The 17,281-nt window shown below is 38.3% G+C and overlaps 1 protein-coding gene across 1 annotated transcript in view; it reads left to right on the forward strand.

Annotated features, from left to right (window-relative positions):
- The first annotated feature begins 1,330 nt into the window (after positions 1-1,330).
- Positions 1,331-17,281, forward strand: part of LOC139691555 (proton channel OtopLc-like) — a 124,344-nt gene continuing 108,393 nt past the window's right edge. The window contains exon 1 of the mRNA XM_071589428.1: positions 1,331-1,973. Coding sequence (XP_071445529.1) covers positions 1,331-1,973 — 643 coding nt within the window. The remainder of the gene's footprint in view (positions 1,974-17,281) is intronic.

The following is a 17,281-nucleotide window of genomic DNA, read 5'->3' on the forward strand; positions in this document are numbered from 1 at the left end:
AAGTCAATTGAAGTAAGCGCTTAGGATTAAAGGGTATGGCTGCGCAAACAAGCTCGAAGAGGGGATCCTCCGTTTTGAGCGAACCCATAACGATCTCAACAAGAGCGCTTCTTGTACTCGTCCCGTGTTGCCTCAAGAGCGCACATCCTTGCCATTCCCCCGGACTCCCTGCCCCACCGCCCGATTCCCTCTATAGTGAGCGACCCTCACCCTCCCCCGCCGCTCGCAGAGAAGAGACGCGGCGGTCGCATTCCCACGTGTACGCCACGGGAGCGGATCGTTGGGAGCCAAAACGATGAAGGGGGATGGGGACGGGACTTGGAATGGTGCAGGACAGTGGGAGGAGGGGCACGCATTGTGAATGTGATGCCAGGGAAATGAGGAAGAGGCCCGTTCAAAATGGAAGGAGAGGACGGGGACGCTAGAGAGTAAGCGTGGATTCGGTGTGGCTCCTAGAGCAAAGAGTGCGCGCCCTCTCCAGCATTGGAGAGGGGAAAAAAGTGACTTGAGAGGGGGAAGTGGAGGCTTTTCTTTTCTGCTTTTTTTCCATCGGTGGTGGCAGGAGGAGGAGAGGCGGAAGAGGCTTAAGAAAAATCCCATACACACGCACGCTGAGCCAAACAACAAAGATTCAGTAAGACACGACAGTCTCCGGCGAGAGAACAAGTGGTAAGGTCGTCGTGTTTCATTTCGCGGAAACACTAGCGACTGACCCGTGAAGTGCCTATGGAACGACTTAGGGAAGTCAAATTTTCGCCAAATCTCGAAATGCAAAGAGTGTAAGAGAGGAGTATATCAGATGACATTACATTTTTGTTTCCCTTTTTTTCTCATCGTCGATCTTGTTCGTGTCACTGGATTTAATTTCACTTTTTATTGATCAGGACGTTTACATTGATTTTTTTTCTCCGAACTTCTGATTTGATTTGCAGCGCGTGGTGTTTTTCGGCAAAGGAACAATAGGGAGTACTTCAAAAATTAACGCAAGAGAGGGAGGATCAACACCGATGGGTGAAACTGTCGGTCATGCCCTTACCGACAGCATATTATGACATCAACGCGCAGTGCGACAACAAACGGCTTTCGCTTGAGTGAGTGAGATTACGTCTTTTTAGGGTAAAAGAAAAATAAAACGAAAGATTCACCTCCCTTCTACAGTTCGTTGTCCTCGCTCGGAAGTTTTTCATCGCTCGCAGTGTCAACAGTGCCTTTTAGGTAACACCGGAAACTTTAACGCCTGACGTCCCTGCATTAGAGACCTCAACGCCCGAGGCTGGTCTTCCGGGAGGAGGCGCACGTGCCGTGCCCTTTCCCGGCGCGGTCATAGGAAATGGTGGCGGAGCTTCACCCCACGATGAACGGGGGTGTTGGAGGCATGATGGGCCGTAGGCATGTGGGGGGAGGCGGCGGGGGTATGGTGGGCGTAGGGGGACACCACCGCGGCCCCCCCGGCTATGGAGAGAGACATTTGCCTCGCTGGTTGCAGGTAGCGACGTACTCGCAGACTCATCACCACCACATTATGCCTACACCGGTGCCTTCGACGGACCACGTCGAGGAAGCCGGGGCTATCCTCGGGAGCGGAAACTGGGATCCCACTGGACTGCTCTCCAGACCGAACCCGCATCACCACCATTACATGCAGCATCAACCTCCGCAGCACCAACAGCGGCACCAACTAGGACCGGTGGACAGGAGGACTAAGAGAGAGCAGCAACCCGCTTATCTTGACCCCCCCGGGGGAGTTATTTATATGCTTAAGGACGAGGAGCTGGTCGAGGAGGGAGCGGAAGAGTTTGAGGTAGGAGAGAAGGTGATGATCGAAGAGATGGAGATGGCAGTGGATGTGCCCAAGAGCATGGTGGATCCAGAGTGGGACAACTGGAAAACGCAGGAGACCTTTAAGTCTACGACATCGTTGGTTGTTGCCAAGCCGGGGAATGAGAAGGAGAAAGGTGACGGATCCCCCAAGGGTGAGTGTGGCCCATTACCTATGCTTCACCTAAGAACCGATCAATTGGTGATGTGGGATTTTAGTCACCACAGATATTGTGGAATTGCGATTCTTCTACTTTCGTATCTTTATGGAAAGAGTAGTGAAGAAAAAAAGGCAAAGGAAATTGGTATAAAATCAATTCCTGCTATATTTCCACTTGTTCATATCACCCAAATTCAAACAGGTCCCTCTAACAAAACCTCACGAAGTGACTTGCACAAAAATCAAACATAAACACGTATGGGGCCGACCGGAGAAAGTTTTAGGGAAAGATTCCCAACGCTGCTAAGTGAAGGAAATATCGCTCCATGGAGTGCTCTCAATGTGGCAAAAGTAGGATCCTTAGTAAAAACTGTTTCATCTGAAGGATTTTCGTGGGAAGGTCTATTTAAAAAGCATTCCTGATTGCAGGATAAAAAATCGTGGGAGACCCAATTACTCCCATAATTACCCGTTTTTGTGCCTTATGATCTCGGTAATTTCAGTTCAACATTAATTGCATTTACCATAAATTTAGCATATGCAAGCAAATGAATACATTAATTCAGGTTCCCTGGAGACCTGCACTGATTTAAAATAAAACCTGTCTATGATCACATAGTTTACTCTCTAAGATTTAAAACCGGCATTTAGGAGTCGACCTCTATTTCACCAGCCAAGAATTAAGCCATGAAGTCATGAAATGCACGAAAAAATAAATTATTAGTGCATTTTTTTCAGTGAGAAATTTTATTTTCATGCCTAACCGAGTGAAGCGGAGCTTAAAACCAGTGCGGTTTTTTGCTTGTGCTCCTGAAAACTACTTCCGGTTTCCCATTTCCTAGTATATTTTATTGCGCTTTAATAAAGGGTAGCAAATTAGAACACATATAACTGATCATGATTAAACCATATCTGACTGAATTACGATGAGACATATTATTATTCAGTGACAATGAATAAGCTCGTCTGTTTCAATGAGTGAATGAACAAATGCATGAATACATTGCACCGAAAAAGGTTTCCTGGGTCGGTTTGTCTCTTGAGACCTCTAACTTCATTCTACAATGGAAATCTCTAATTTATGATTATATTTTAAAGGCACAGGCTTTTGAGAAGGGAAGTGCCGCCCGCGTACCTCGTTTTTTGGGTCGCCCGGAGAAAGCTCTCTCTTTCTTTCCCTCGCCTTATTTCATCCCCAACTTGTCGCGTGAGTGTATTCTTTGTCGACCTGGTTAGCCCAGTGGGTGATGCCCTTGCCGGTTACTCCTAAGGTTGGGAGCGTGAGTCCAACCCAGGGTATATATGTTGTGTTCTAATGTAAAGATGATTGGGATTATTTTATTTTGAATATCACCTAGGGACTCCAAATTTTTGGCAATGTAAACAAAACTTCCTTTGTAGGACTTCCAACACAAAAATAAAGTCTAATGCTTGATATAATTAATAATGAGGACTGCTTACAAAAAAAACTAAGGAATAATTTTGGTAAAATAATGATTTTTATCATTTCATTCTGTGTATTTTGGAATGTTATTATTTGAGCAATGCTGCAGAACAGAATGGTATTAAATATATATGGGAGGAGCTTCGTTGGTAAGTGTTATTTTCCGCGGTTGGCGTGCTCATTGTACAAATTATAATCTAATTCATTTTATTTCCCCAACATTTGCGGCACATCTGGCCTTGTCATCTGCATTTAATATGAGCACAAAATTTGGTTAAATAACCTCCGTGAACTGTTTTTGGAAGCCTAAAAGGCCAACCTACGCTCTTTTGTGACGGACCATCTCCAGTTCTCTAGCTTAGCTTTGGATTTCTTATTCCTTCTTATTTTATATCTCCTTGAAATATCTTTACCCTTACTTTACACTTGCCATTGCTGGAGGGTATTATCATTATTTGGGTGTCTACCGCTTGAGGTCGGTTTTGGATGGAAACAAACCCCTACACTTATTTGGAAAGTCTTGCAAAATGTATTTTTTATTCTACTAATATGGTTTCATGCAATTATTCCCCTCATTATCCCCTCGTATATATAGTTCTATGGTATCATCACTTTTTTATAACCATTATACTCATTTGGTTATTTTTCTGTGTATCTCTCTGGCCGATAAACTATCGAGAGTTCGACTCAAACGTTGGTGGTTGAACGTTTCTCAATGTTGAAAGTGCACTGGAAAAAATTTGTAGTTATGTACCATATGACATATATTTTGTGTTTCCTCTATGACAGTTGTTAGTTACCGCTGGTGGTGGCATTGTTAGTCTATAAAATGTAAGAAATTTCACAGTGCAGAGGCCATTCGCATTAGTCAGGTTTGAATGAGGATTCATCAATTTCTGGCCAGGCATTTAGGTCAGTTATACTGTTTTTCATCTATCTCTATTGAACAAATATCGTAATGAATGCATACGAGACATCCGCTATATCTGCGATATCTAATAGAGTGCACGGTAATTTGTCCGCATATCTAGTTCCTTTAAAGTCGTTATAAATTCCAAATTTAAGAGGATGCCTTATTTGATTAACTTTCTCGGTCAGTACTCGAGGGATTCGAGTTGGAATCATGGTCGTGCGACTGCTTTTTGCATTGAAAAAGTTAACACATTTGTTTTCACAACATTGGGTCACTTCGCTAAATTTCCCGTTGCAGTATTCGTGCTTGCTTATTTTGAATTGGTGATGTTATAATAAACCTGGCTGGCGAAAGGATCGTTAACAAATGACGATTTCTGGCCCCATATTTTTTCCGAAGAGTTCGCCCAATTTAGCTACATGGAATCGCCTATACACGTTTCCCTTAATTTCCGGAAATAAATATATTTAAGACGATTGATAGCTAGCATTTCCTTGTTTCCCTAAAAAATCAAAAAACTTATACAATTTGACAGGAATACCTTTCATCCCTAAGATGCGAACAAGCACGATATGAGATCAAATAGACGGAATTTTATCACGAATGAAAACTTTTCAATGCTATTATTGGAAAAACAGAAGAAAAGTTCCCAAGAGGAAGGCCAATATATAAAATGCATGGGACAAATAAAGAAGAAAGTATATTGCAAAATATACCAGGAAGTAAGGCAATTAGCATAGCGTTGGGCGTCATCAAGCCTGATGATGACGTTATCATCAGGCATGATGACGTCCAACGTCGAAACCTACAGGTCGATGTAAATAGTGTAGTACAAACGTGCAAACAACTGTAGATCGTCTTAATAAAGCTCGTCTGAAATTACAAAGTTACATATTTCATTTCAATATGTCGAGTAAATTCGAACTTACGACTAATATACGATAACTTTAACAATGCTATTAACAAAAGAGCTTGTTTTTCACAAAGATACGTTTCAGATAGAACTATCAACGTAAAATACATTTAATGTACTCGTAAAATTTCAATTATGTACATAGACGGAATTCAGCTCCGTCTTCATCGGAAGAAATAACGTGTGAGTGATATTTTTATGTGTTCCAATATTGTTCGTTGCTGTCCAAGTATATATATATATATATATATATATATATATATATATATATATATATATATATATATACACACACTTCAATATATTTTCAATTATTTATCTAATAATTATTGGTTTCCTCCATTTGAAAAAGGTGGTTTTGCCACTGAAATATTCAAGAAACAAAGTCGTATCCTTTTTTCTGTCCTTTTGTTTTGTATGACACTGTCAGACCTTCGAAAAAATTTATAGTTCCCCAAGAGATCGAACGGTCGGCACCCGATGCCCCATTCGGCAGTCGAACCCAAGGTGTTCGGGTTAAAAGTTGAGAACATAACCTACCAGAAAATAGTAGATATGAATAATGGTGAGAAATGTTATGAAAAATTTTAAATTATTTTGAAATAATAAATAGAGGATACTTCATTTTTCATCTGTTTCAGCACATTTTTTTTTACTTTGTATCATTTTTAGTGAATAATTTTATCCGAAAACTCTTACTCGAAACCAATGGAACATTTTTAAAGTAAAATAATTTTACTTCCATTATTTACACCTATAAGACCAAAAGCTGATACCGTGGTATCGTCTTTCCTGATTCATGTCTCAAGTTTGAATTTCACATAACAAGTGGTACTACTTATATTGTTTGTAAATGCATCATTAATTCAGAATTAGAATCTGCCGGTTGCTAAAATTGAAAGAAATATTATTGCGCACATTATATAACCGTGAGCACAGTACCTACTACTCTACCCTTCTGCCCGAAAGTCGGTTCGGTAGGTGATGGTAGAGTTCACCCAGTGCTAAGCCAAACGGCGTGTGAAATTCAAGCATCAGAGTAGGGGGAAGTGCCTTTCCGTGGGCCAGCTATGGTTTCCCAGGAAGATCTGGTACCCGAAAAATCACATAGCTTGGGTGAAGCTGAAGTTGCTCAGAAGGATTTGCCAGGAAATCGAACCCGGGCCCTTCGGTCAGTAGTGCAACGCTTGTACACAGTATATAACCATAAATACAAACCTGGATAATCATGACTCGCTTGATACTACCTGGCTATCACCTATTACTACTCGCATTCTATTTTTTCGTCCCCAGGGAAAGATTTTAGCATCCTGTGTTGACCATGATGTTTGCTACATATTGCATAGAAAACTTATAAGCTCTTAACAGTCTTTATTGGCATCATAATTTAACATCATAATAAATATTTTCAGAAAATTTCACTTTCAAATATATGATATAAAGACAGCTAAGAGATATCCATAGCATTTAAAACAATGAAATACAAAACCATTAAACATTGCGTACGAATTCGTATCCAATACTTGTCGTTTCAAACCCTCCATTGAATAAATTTAACAAAAATTGAATTCCCTGGCCACATCTAAATCAAAGTCTTATGAAAAGTAGGGAGGTTCAGAATTTAAAAGTAGTTACCAACATTGAATACCGCTTTTTTACGATAAAAATTTGACCTTTCCACCTCAATCAGTTGATGGTCTTACTTCGTGATTATTTTTTACAATTTTTAAATATGTAGTGCTACTATCTCAGCTTTTATCGAATGATGAAGACCATTACTCTGTTATTTAAATAAATTCCGTTAACAATTTTTGACCGAAGCAACCACTCAATGCCTTCGAAGTCATAACATTGTTTACAAGTACAAAAATGTGTAAGCTTTTGTGACTGCCACGGTTCATTGCTTTCGCATGTTGCCATCCTGTCTAGAAGGTTTTATATTTTTGATTCGAGATTCTGCCTTTCTAATTAAAACTTAACCTCGCAATAAGGAAAATTAATGACCTAGTTTATATCTAATCAAGTTCTTTTTTTGGTGGTAACTAGCATTTTCATCAAAGACCTTTCATGCTTCGAGTAAACACCCAATGCGGTGTATTTTTATTATGGAAATTCACCTACTCTCTACGATTACAAAGTGATATAATATCTGTCATAAATGTTAAACGACGGCATTTGATACATTCAAAAGCAGTATACGTATATTGAGATATGCATAGTTTTTTGGTCAGGTAAACTAATCGGGCAAAAGCAAGGGAAAAGGGACCTAGAAACAAGTATTTTTCGTACATACTCGATTTAATTGAACCATTTTATTTTTTTCTTCTTTAGATTAAAGTACCACCCTCCATCTTTCATAGATACCACAAACATTAAAACATGGTACCCTCATGTTTTTAGACTCAAATAAATTTAATTGTTCAAATAAAAAGTAATAACCTACTCATGCCTGATATTATGACATTTTGGTATCCTTGGAAAGTTTTTAAGAGTAAAAACACTGTGTATTCCACAGATAATTCTATCATTTTGGTCTTTTTGCGACGCAATACCGGTATAATAGGGTGACGATTTTTGAATGGCCAAAAATATATCAGTATACAAATACATGTACGTCGACAGATGGCGGGGTGAGAATGGAGAGATGTAAGGAGCAATTGATTTTTCTTGATATCGCATTTCCTCAACCCATACCTGTTGCTTAGAGTAGTATGCAGTTTTTATTGTTTTAAATTAGAAACAACTATGAATGAGGGGTAAATAAAGTTATATCAATTTGACCAATCAAGAATGGGATTCCCAATTCCCATGAATAATGGGTTTCCCCATTCCCATGAGTTTACTGGGAGCGAAGTTTAAAAATTAGATAGAAATTATTCTGACTAAAATTTTTCCTATCGTGCGGTAATTTAGTGCAGATAATTTGATGGTTTGTTACTTACTGCTTCGTAAGTACCAAAAGCGTTTCTTGGTCAAATGGGATCCAAATTCTTTTCTAAAGTTTACGAGTCAAGTTCATCTATCAGCAGGTTATTCCCACATGACCTCGAATCCATCGTTCCTTAATCTGGTTCTCCCACCTTCACTTCATCATATCCGGCTGTCTGTTTCCTACATCTACATACCATCTCACACTCTCCATTCCCTCTCAAAAGCCACTCTCTATTAAGTTCTAATTAAAATAAATCCACCAATCTTTCACCACGCGTTTACAAGTTCTATTGTAAACCTTTGCGTATCATTAGGTATTTGAAGTATATTTTCCAAAAATAAGCAAATGTTCCTAATAACTAATCTCTTCCTGTAAACCTAATATTGACCTTTAAATTCATTCCAAATTAATCTTTATTACTCTGTCTCACATCTTTGCCAAAACTGTACTTACTTATATTTGAAAATCCTTTTGCATGTCCAAATGCTTCTCCCTTCACTTATTTGTTTGGGATGCATACATTTGTCAATCCTATCTTCCGCTGAAACGACCCCGACCTACATATATTTCCTTATAAATGAAGCCCCTTGTATAATTTTACCTTACGCTATCAATAATCACAATTATTGCCATCATATTTAGGATTGGTCTTAGATTAATTGCATTAATATTTTGTGACCACAAACTCTCCATTCCAGCTTTTACAAACGGTACTTATGTCTCTGTCACACCTACTTCTTTTGGTACTTTTTTTACCTTTATTTTAAATTATTTTATATAAAAAATTATTATTCCTTAAATGATGCTTCGAAACACGCTGAAGTGCCCGCAATTACGGTATTATTTCCCACTTCCATGTAATATTTCACTTCCATACACATTATTTCAAAGTATTTCTATTCTTTCCTGGTATGAGATAGAATGTTTCACAATGCACGTGTGTTATATGGCTTTATTGTCAATTTTTATCTGTTTCTTTCGGCGATTTTGTTGCACATACGTAGCCAATGATGAGGGAGGAACCCGGTGAAGGACCCAACTCCCTACTCATCCCGCGAGGCCCCTTTACTCATCTGCATTCAAAATTGTTTTTCGACCGAACACGAATATGTTTATCATAGAAATGACGTAACAGAGGTGACCTCCCCTTTCCCCTTCATTTGGCATCATTACTTAAAATAACAACATGTGCAACACCTTCCAATTAGTAGCGACTTACTGGAGCAAGATTGACTGAAGTAACTGACACAGTTTCGCGCTTGTTTCCTACGGCCAAAGAGACTATTACAGAGTGTAAGTTTCTTAAACTCGTCTAAGTTATAATCAAAGTGATATCAGAATATAAGTATTTTGTTTAAAATTGGAAACAGAATCACTTTCATTAATTGCACATTTTTACTGAAATTTATTGTTCCAAACGCAAAGTTATTCGACGTTTATTTCGAATAATCATGCGCTGCGTATCGTCGCATTCAATGCAGTGATTTAATGTGTGAGCATCAGGTGCTATTTCTATAGAAGTCATCATTCATTTGTTTATATTATTAATCTTTGTTAATTTAACCACCACGGAAATTTAAACAAGAGATGGAAGAAGTTTTATCGGCATCAATCGATTAATAGTTCAAGCTAAGATGGCTTTCATGATGAAGAGGCAACAACCATGCTTGAAGGACTAGAGTTTGCAAACAGGGATGAAGTTCGTAAAAGTGCTCGTATGGGGCATAAAACACTACGGCTCAGGGACACGAGACATGGGTAAAGTGAACCAGTGAGGAATAGAAGCCTTAGAAATATAGTGCTCTTGAAGGATGCTGAAGGTTTAATAGACAGACAAAGTGAGGCACGATGAAGAATATATGTAGAGAAGCAGATGAGGAAAGGACCATATAGAGAGAACTCTCTATATGAGAAGACAGGAATTAGATGGATTGGAAACACTACTTGAAGCACAATGGATTGGTTAGGTACATAATAGAGGGGAACTTTAAGGAATATCCCGCGAAGGAGACGGACGTAAAACAGGGAAGCTATCAGGTTATACTAAGATTAAACACAATAGATAAAACTGAGGGATTGAATAAACCAATCTTAGGATTGATATATATTATTTATAAACATAGCAGTGGTAATAATAAAAATATAATTATTTTAATATTTTTGTGCTTGAGATCTGTTCGATTTCACCTTCGCCAACTATCCTGTTTTTTGTATTTTATACGTGTTTCTATCCCTTTACCTTATGCCTATGTCCATGTGAATGATTATGTGTTCGCCATATGGCGAGTTTTCGGGTTGAAATATATATATATATATATATATATATATATATATATATATGTATATATATTATACTTTAATATATATAAATAATATAAATTATACTTTAAAAATTTTACGATAGTCAAAAAACAGGCTCAATAATGAAAGAACCCATTGTGAACGCTTGAAGGTCTCAAGTAACCTTATGACCTCAGAAACTACCGCGTCGGATTCCTGATTCCCATTCAACTCTGAGCCTTCACAAATAAAAATAAATTTCAAAAGGTTCTGTACGACCTGAATTGAAACCATGTCTTGAATGTCCGTTAAGGATTTCGTCTGGGGCGTTGTGCCGCGCCCTGGTGGTGATGAATATCGGACGATGGTGTTAAACTGTCTTTGTGGACAGACCGTTAGCTCGACCCGTTGTCTCCGAAGACTTGGAGCACGTCGCGAATACTAATGATTCACGGTACATCGGTATATCTCAGGAGATTTGCCATGGTTGATGAGCGAATGTAATGTTAATTTCATCTTATTCTGCACTTCTTATTCTAAGATCATATAAGCTCTGCAAAATCTCTATATCACGTCTCAAAGAGTACGTGTCGGTTTTATTCTGAGGCTTTTAGTTTCATTCGATGGATAATTGCTCACCTGGGATAGGTTGGCCGAAATGGAGGAATATCTTTCTTCTGTAGGGGCTGACCTTAACTACGTTACTGGCGCACTTGATATAATTGATGGTTTCCGGTGTAACTTTATGGAATCGATTCATATTGGAAAATAAAAAAAAATTGTAACTTTGTGATTTCACTGAACATTTATTATGGCATTATCCGGGTTTCAAATTTCAACGTTATCTTCAGGTGAACCTCCTGAAGATGACGTTGAACGTCGAAACCCGGTTCGTCTCGTAATAAATTTTCAGTGGAATCACAAATTTACTATTTTTTAATTTCCAATACAAATCGATTACATAAAGTTACGCCGGAAACCATCAATTTCTATTCCTCTCGATTAGTGGATTAGTGACCTCATTACTACTTTATTTTTAGAAAAAAAATGGTATTTACTCTGAGGGGAAGGTTAGCTAAGCGATCTCAGCCATCAACCGCCTCCCCTTTGTAATAGCTTCTGTGTTTAATGCATTTATTCTTCTAAATATGCCTAGCTTACTTTTACCGTCATGCCTCCTACAATAAATTTTATCACTTGACGTTTTCCCATCAGAAGTACAAAGCTAAAATTTAGTGATGCCTTACTTTTTTCCGGTGAGATCAAATTAGTTTAGCCAAATAAGAAAGAGAGGGGTAGGAAAATGTTTAAACTGACAAAGTATTTCGATAAATTAGCGTGAAAAATCAAAATCGATTTAAGATGTATCACCAAGTCTTCATTATTCTTCATAATTAAATTCCATAGAGTCAAATAGCCCAGTCAAAGCCCATAAAATTGATTTTAATTGTATCATATCTTGAGATTTAGAGCCGGCTAATTTTAAATAAAAAAGTGAGAGCCACTAGCAAAAATATATCGCAGTTTCTCTGGCCCTGATATTTGCCCCCAACAGAGATAAAATATGATATTTTCGGAATTATATCCTGTGTTACTTTTAATAAAACTTTATAGATAATTGTCTTCCATCTTTGGAAAGTCGGCCATGCGAAATTAAATCTTCAGCGCAAGTAATTTTTTTGGAGGAATAACTCTGGGAGAACAACCCAACTCCAACATCAGTTTGGGAAAGATTATCGAGTCAAATTTATTCGATAATTGGACCGGCGAAAAAAAATTAAACGAAGAGTTCTCTTTCTTATTTCGTATCTCGTTATTTCTCTCTCTTAATTCGTAAGCACGCGCGGAAAAACCGCCGTAATTATAATGCAACTGCCAGAAAAGGGCGTGGTGTTCCCTTCCGATACTAGTTTCTCTCAGGGAAGAAGACTTGCCTCCAATTCGTTGGAACTTGGGGTTCCTGCTGCCTCTTCAGGTTTAGAATCTTGAGGTAAAATTTCACGGTCTGGGCTAATAACTCAAATGGTTTAAAGCAGTTTTAAGAAGTGGATCTCAATGGTCCACAATTGTATGGTACGCTGATTTCCTGCACGGATACTCGTCAGGTTTTTAAGTGACCCCATTTCTGTATTTACAGGTTTAAATTTAGTTGAAAATAAATACGACGAAGCGCAAGCCTTTAAATCAAGTTTCCAAGGTTGTGGGTGAGCATGTGACGGTAGGGTTCATGGAACATCGCTTGAGGGGTAGAGAAATGTGTTAAAGTACGTGTAATAATACCACTCTTCATGTCCCAGGACTGCATTCCTGCTCTGAGAGGACATACGATGCATAAACCACCGCAAAATTGTAGTGGCATATTGTTGAATGTTCCATTGAGCAAACGTAACTTTAAAAAAAAGTATTTGCTTCGTGATTAATAATAATTGAATTAATAATAATTGAATGATTAGTTAAATCTATAAAATTCTTTTCCAGCACTTTGCAGTTTTCATTTATATCTGATATCAATTTAAGTTTGAGGGGAGTTATTCCGTAGAACATAATTTCTACCACCGAGCATTCACCCATCACCGACCTCTGTGACTCTTAAACTGCGTAGGTGTTCCTTCGTTTTATCACCGTAGCCAATAATATTCATTCCTTTATAAATGCAAATATATTCATTATTTTAATTTCTCAAGGAGTTGATTAAGGTCGTTTAGAACATTGAACATTTCTCAAATGAAATATTTACTCTGACCAAGTTCATTGACACCAGTGAAACCTTCTGAAGCGCAAATCGTTTATGAAATAATTTTAGACTAAAAAGATAAATTACAAAAACATATTTCCGTGACAAATTCCATGTCACCATTAATTCACTGATTTAATTACCTTTGGAAGGGATAATTTTTTTTAAATTAACTTCGTTAGCAGCAGTGTTTATAATTTTTAAATATTACTATCTACCATTGCAATAATACTACTTGAACGGCCCAATAGAACACAAATATATACATAGGAAACACTTGAGGGGACAATCACATTTAAGATAGTTTGAGCTTTTGGCTGTCTCTAAGGCTTCCCCAGTCTACCCAGAAGAAGGCAGAAAGCTCAAACTATCTTAAATGTGTACTTTTACGTGTTTCCTATTAATATTGTTGCGATCTATTGGGCAAACTAAGTGTTATATTGCTCTACATCATCGATATACCTACACTTTCAATGCATTATTAACCCCATTGTACTACGGTAGGAGATATCATGTCGATAAAATTAGAGACATTAAGTGTAGAACAGATAGATTTAAGAGGTAATTTTTTCCACGAATGATAAGGGATCAGAATTAAATCGTCCGACCGCGGTAGGATCATATTCGGGTCAAAATTAGTCTGATGTGTATTTACCCCTGCTACACAGCCTAGCGGTGGCTTGCAGGGTGCTAAAATAAATAATTGAGTGAAAACTTTGCGATAATACTACATTGAACTTCTTCAAAGTTCTTGTCAGCAATTAAATTGCGAAAAGATGCGTAAATGGGCACAATCGTTATATGAATTGTTCATTTTGTATGTATTTGACGTAGACAAACAGAGCAACGATTTGAAAAGATCCAACAGCATGCATTGTTCTTGGCCGAAATTTGGAGATTTTTATCATCATTTGAACGAGAGCTCAGTGCGTCAGAATGATGCACCCGGGATGCTGATAGCGAAAAATGCGTCATACGTCATGTTCACTTTCTTCCCTCCATAATTGGTTTCACCTCTTTGCACACTTCCTTTCCTTACTTTAGGAGTGATTTCACTGATCGAGACTCTCTCTCGTGAAGCTGCAGGAATCGCCCCGAGTGTTACTGCGAAATTTCATTGCGTTCCTTTTCAGGGTCCATTGGTTTACTTTCTGGGCCGGTCTTTCCTCTCCCTTGGCTCATTTGGTTCCCTGGAATAATTCATCGACCGGTCGAATTTCGCCGATTCGACGCCCGCGGCCGTTCCCCTCTCCTCAATGCCGGATTTCGAATTGGACGAGTTCATCATCTCCACGAAGTTCATCATCATCCGTCGGAAAGAACAAGGTGGGATCCGGCCGTGGGTGTTTTTTATTCCACATGATGATGGGGGAACAGAGAGTCCGAATTCTTTTTCCACTAGCAAAATAACCTGAAAGGGCGAGTTCTCTTGTGAGCTAAAAACATAAAAAGGCTGAAAGGGGGAGGGGAAGGAAGAAGGTCAACTTGAAGAAAATATCTCATGTTCGGAAAATATAATGGAGAGTCCCAGGCATTTGGAGCTCAAATTTTTTCAGTCGATTTCACTCAAATCCTACTCTCAATTTCGCCACCTCCAAAGTTCCTCATGTAGTATAGAAGCAGTCGGACATCTCCGTAAGCTGTTCCATTGAACTTCAATTACTTTGGAATGTATAATATACAGTTTTTAAGCATAACGAACACTTGGATGAAACGTCACAACAAGCGTACGTAAGAGCACGAGTCGTTCAGATGGAGAATGTCCGGGTATTCAGAAATATATCAGCCAGACTATACCGTGGTTAGGCATAGATTAAGGAACAACGTGATTTTATCACACATTTTCAGGGGAGCGGATGCGGATTCATGTAAAAATTTAGTACAAATGAAATATAACGTCTGACTGATGTAGGGAGAATGTTGAGGAAATGGAACACATAAGTGTCACCGGGACTACAAAAAAGATGCACTAGACGGTTATACAAGAAATGTGAGTACAAAGAGACGGGTACAATAGAAAAAAATTGTAGCAAAAAAGAGATATCGGAAGCCGCAAAATAACTAGGGGAGTAGCATATACAGAAATGACAAGAAAACAGTGGATTATGGAAAAAATTATTAGAAAGATAGACAAGAGAATGAAATGAAAGAATGCAAACAAGGCTTTAAGGTAGAAGAAAGAACAAAGAGTTGAATAATTCAACAGAGATGGATGGAATAGACAAGTATAGAAGAAATGCATTACAAAAACATTAGACCAGTAAGACTAGTCATAGAAAGACAGTATAAGACAGATGGGGATACCTTAGGTGCAGGCATGGTGAAAAACCTTTGAGGAAGCAATAGGGGAAATTCCGCGCAAACAATCGATGATAATTCAGGAAAATTTTCGAATGAACCATGCAAGGATCAAGAGAGATGAATTAAATTCATTGAGAAACAATGTAGTTTTAGGCATAGAAAGGTAATACGTATGGCGTAGATGAGTAGATCGTACCTTAAATCCAGGCGATCTTGATGGTGAGATAGAAAGAGCATTGAAGAACTCGATATAATGTGAGACCGTGGGGGAAGACAATATTCCCATGTAACCACTAAGGAAAACGTAAGAAAAAGAGTTATCATGGATTGATTCGTTACATTCATGAGGGAAGAATCAAGCCGAGAGATTTCGCACCCCACCCAAAAAAGTTAAATACCATATTTCTTTTATTTTAGTATTTTTTTTTGCCCTGCAGGCCACCGCTTGAGTTTGCGGCAGGGGGTGAATACTCATCAGACTAATTTTTACCCAAATATTTTTACCCCTATCGCGGTCGGAAAACGTTATTCTGATCCCTTATCATTCGAGGAAAAAATGACATTTGAAATCTATCTGCTCTACACTTAATCTCTCTAATATTACCAACATGATCTCGCCTAGCGTAGTACGATGGGGTCACAATAGATTTTCAGCATCGTTGCTCAAGAGGCATCCTTCCAATTAGAGCAAGAGGTTTAATCTATAATTTGTGATATGTAATAACTTAATATAATACATAATAATTTGTAATCGGAAATATTTGAGATCTATGGAATAAAAATTTTGATTTTACACGGATCCGCAGTAATACTTAAAATAATCAATAAGAGAATGGAGGAGAGGGAAATGTTGAGAGATGATCAATTTGGATTCAGAAAAGGGAAAGGTAGGCATGATGCCGTGGAAGAAATGAAGCCACTAATAGAAAGCAACATACAATTTAATGCGGGTGTACTTGTTTAATTCGTTGATTTCGATGTGTTCGGTAAGCGGAATCGGTTGGAATTAATGAATGTGTTGCCGAAATAAGAGTAGACTGAAGGAGTAGGAAAATCATTCGCCATCTGTACAAGTCTCAGACTGCTGAGGTACGAGTGACGGATGGAGAGATCGGATTGGCCTTGTTAAAAGAGGAGTAAGGCAGGGATTTCAATTATCACCTCTGCTGTTTGACGTATATGTGGGAAAAATTGCTAAAGAGGTATGAGAAGAACTGGCGATAGGAATGATACTCGGTGAGGAATTCATTATAACAGAATTGCTGATAATCAAGCTTTATTTTGTCAATCAGCCAAGGGGTTGCAAGCACTTTTGAGCGAATTGGAAAATCAGTGCGATAGATATGGGATGAAATTATATGTAAATCAAGCAAAGTTTGTCTTCACTGGTTTTTCCTTTCAATGAATGGCGAAAATTTAGACTGAGAAAAAGGCAAACGTCGAGGTTTAAATGAGTTGGTAGGAGAGAGGAAGTTACTGGAAAAATACGAACAAGGCAGAGAAAATAGATATGGGAAATATTGCAAGGGGTTGCGGAATGCTGATTAGGCCGTGACATGAAAGGGAGAACGTTGAGCAAGCGGGGCACAGAAGAAGGTAGAGAGTGGTAGGATGAAGGCAGGCAGAAGTTAAGAAGAAATGAAAGAAAGAAAAAGGAAGTCCCCACTATACTTACAAAAAAGTCGTCGTAGACTTTTTTGTAAGTATAGTGGGGACCAAACCAAATCTTCCTTCAAAATAGGTAGAAAATCCTTATTGATTGCTTGATTGCTACACCAATTGAAGC

The sequence above is a fragment of the Hetaerina americana genome, unplaced genomic scaffold, assembly GCF_022747635.1.
Source record: "Hetaerina americana unplaced genomic scaffold, ioHetAmer1.1.p SCAF_38, whole genome shotgun sequence".
NCBI classification, from domain to species: domain Eukaryota; kingdom Metazoa; phylum Arthropoda; class Insecta; order Odonata; family Calopterygidae; genus Hetaerina; species Hetaerina americana.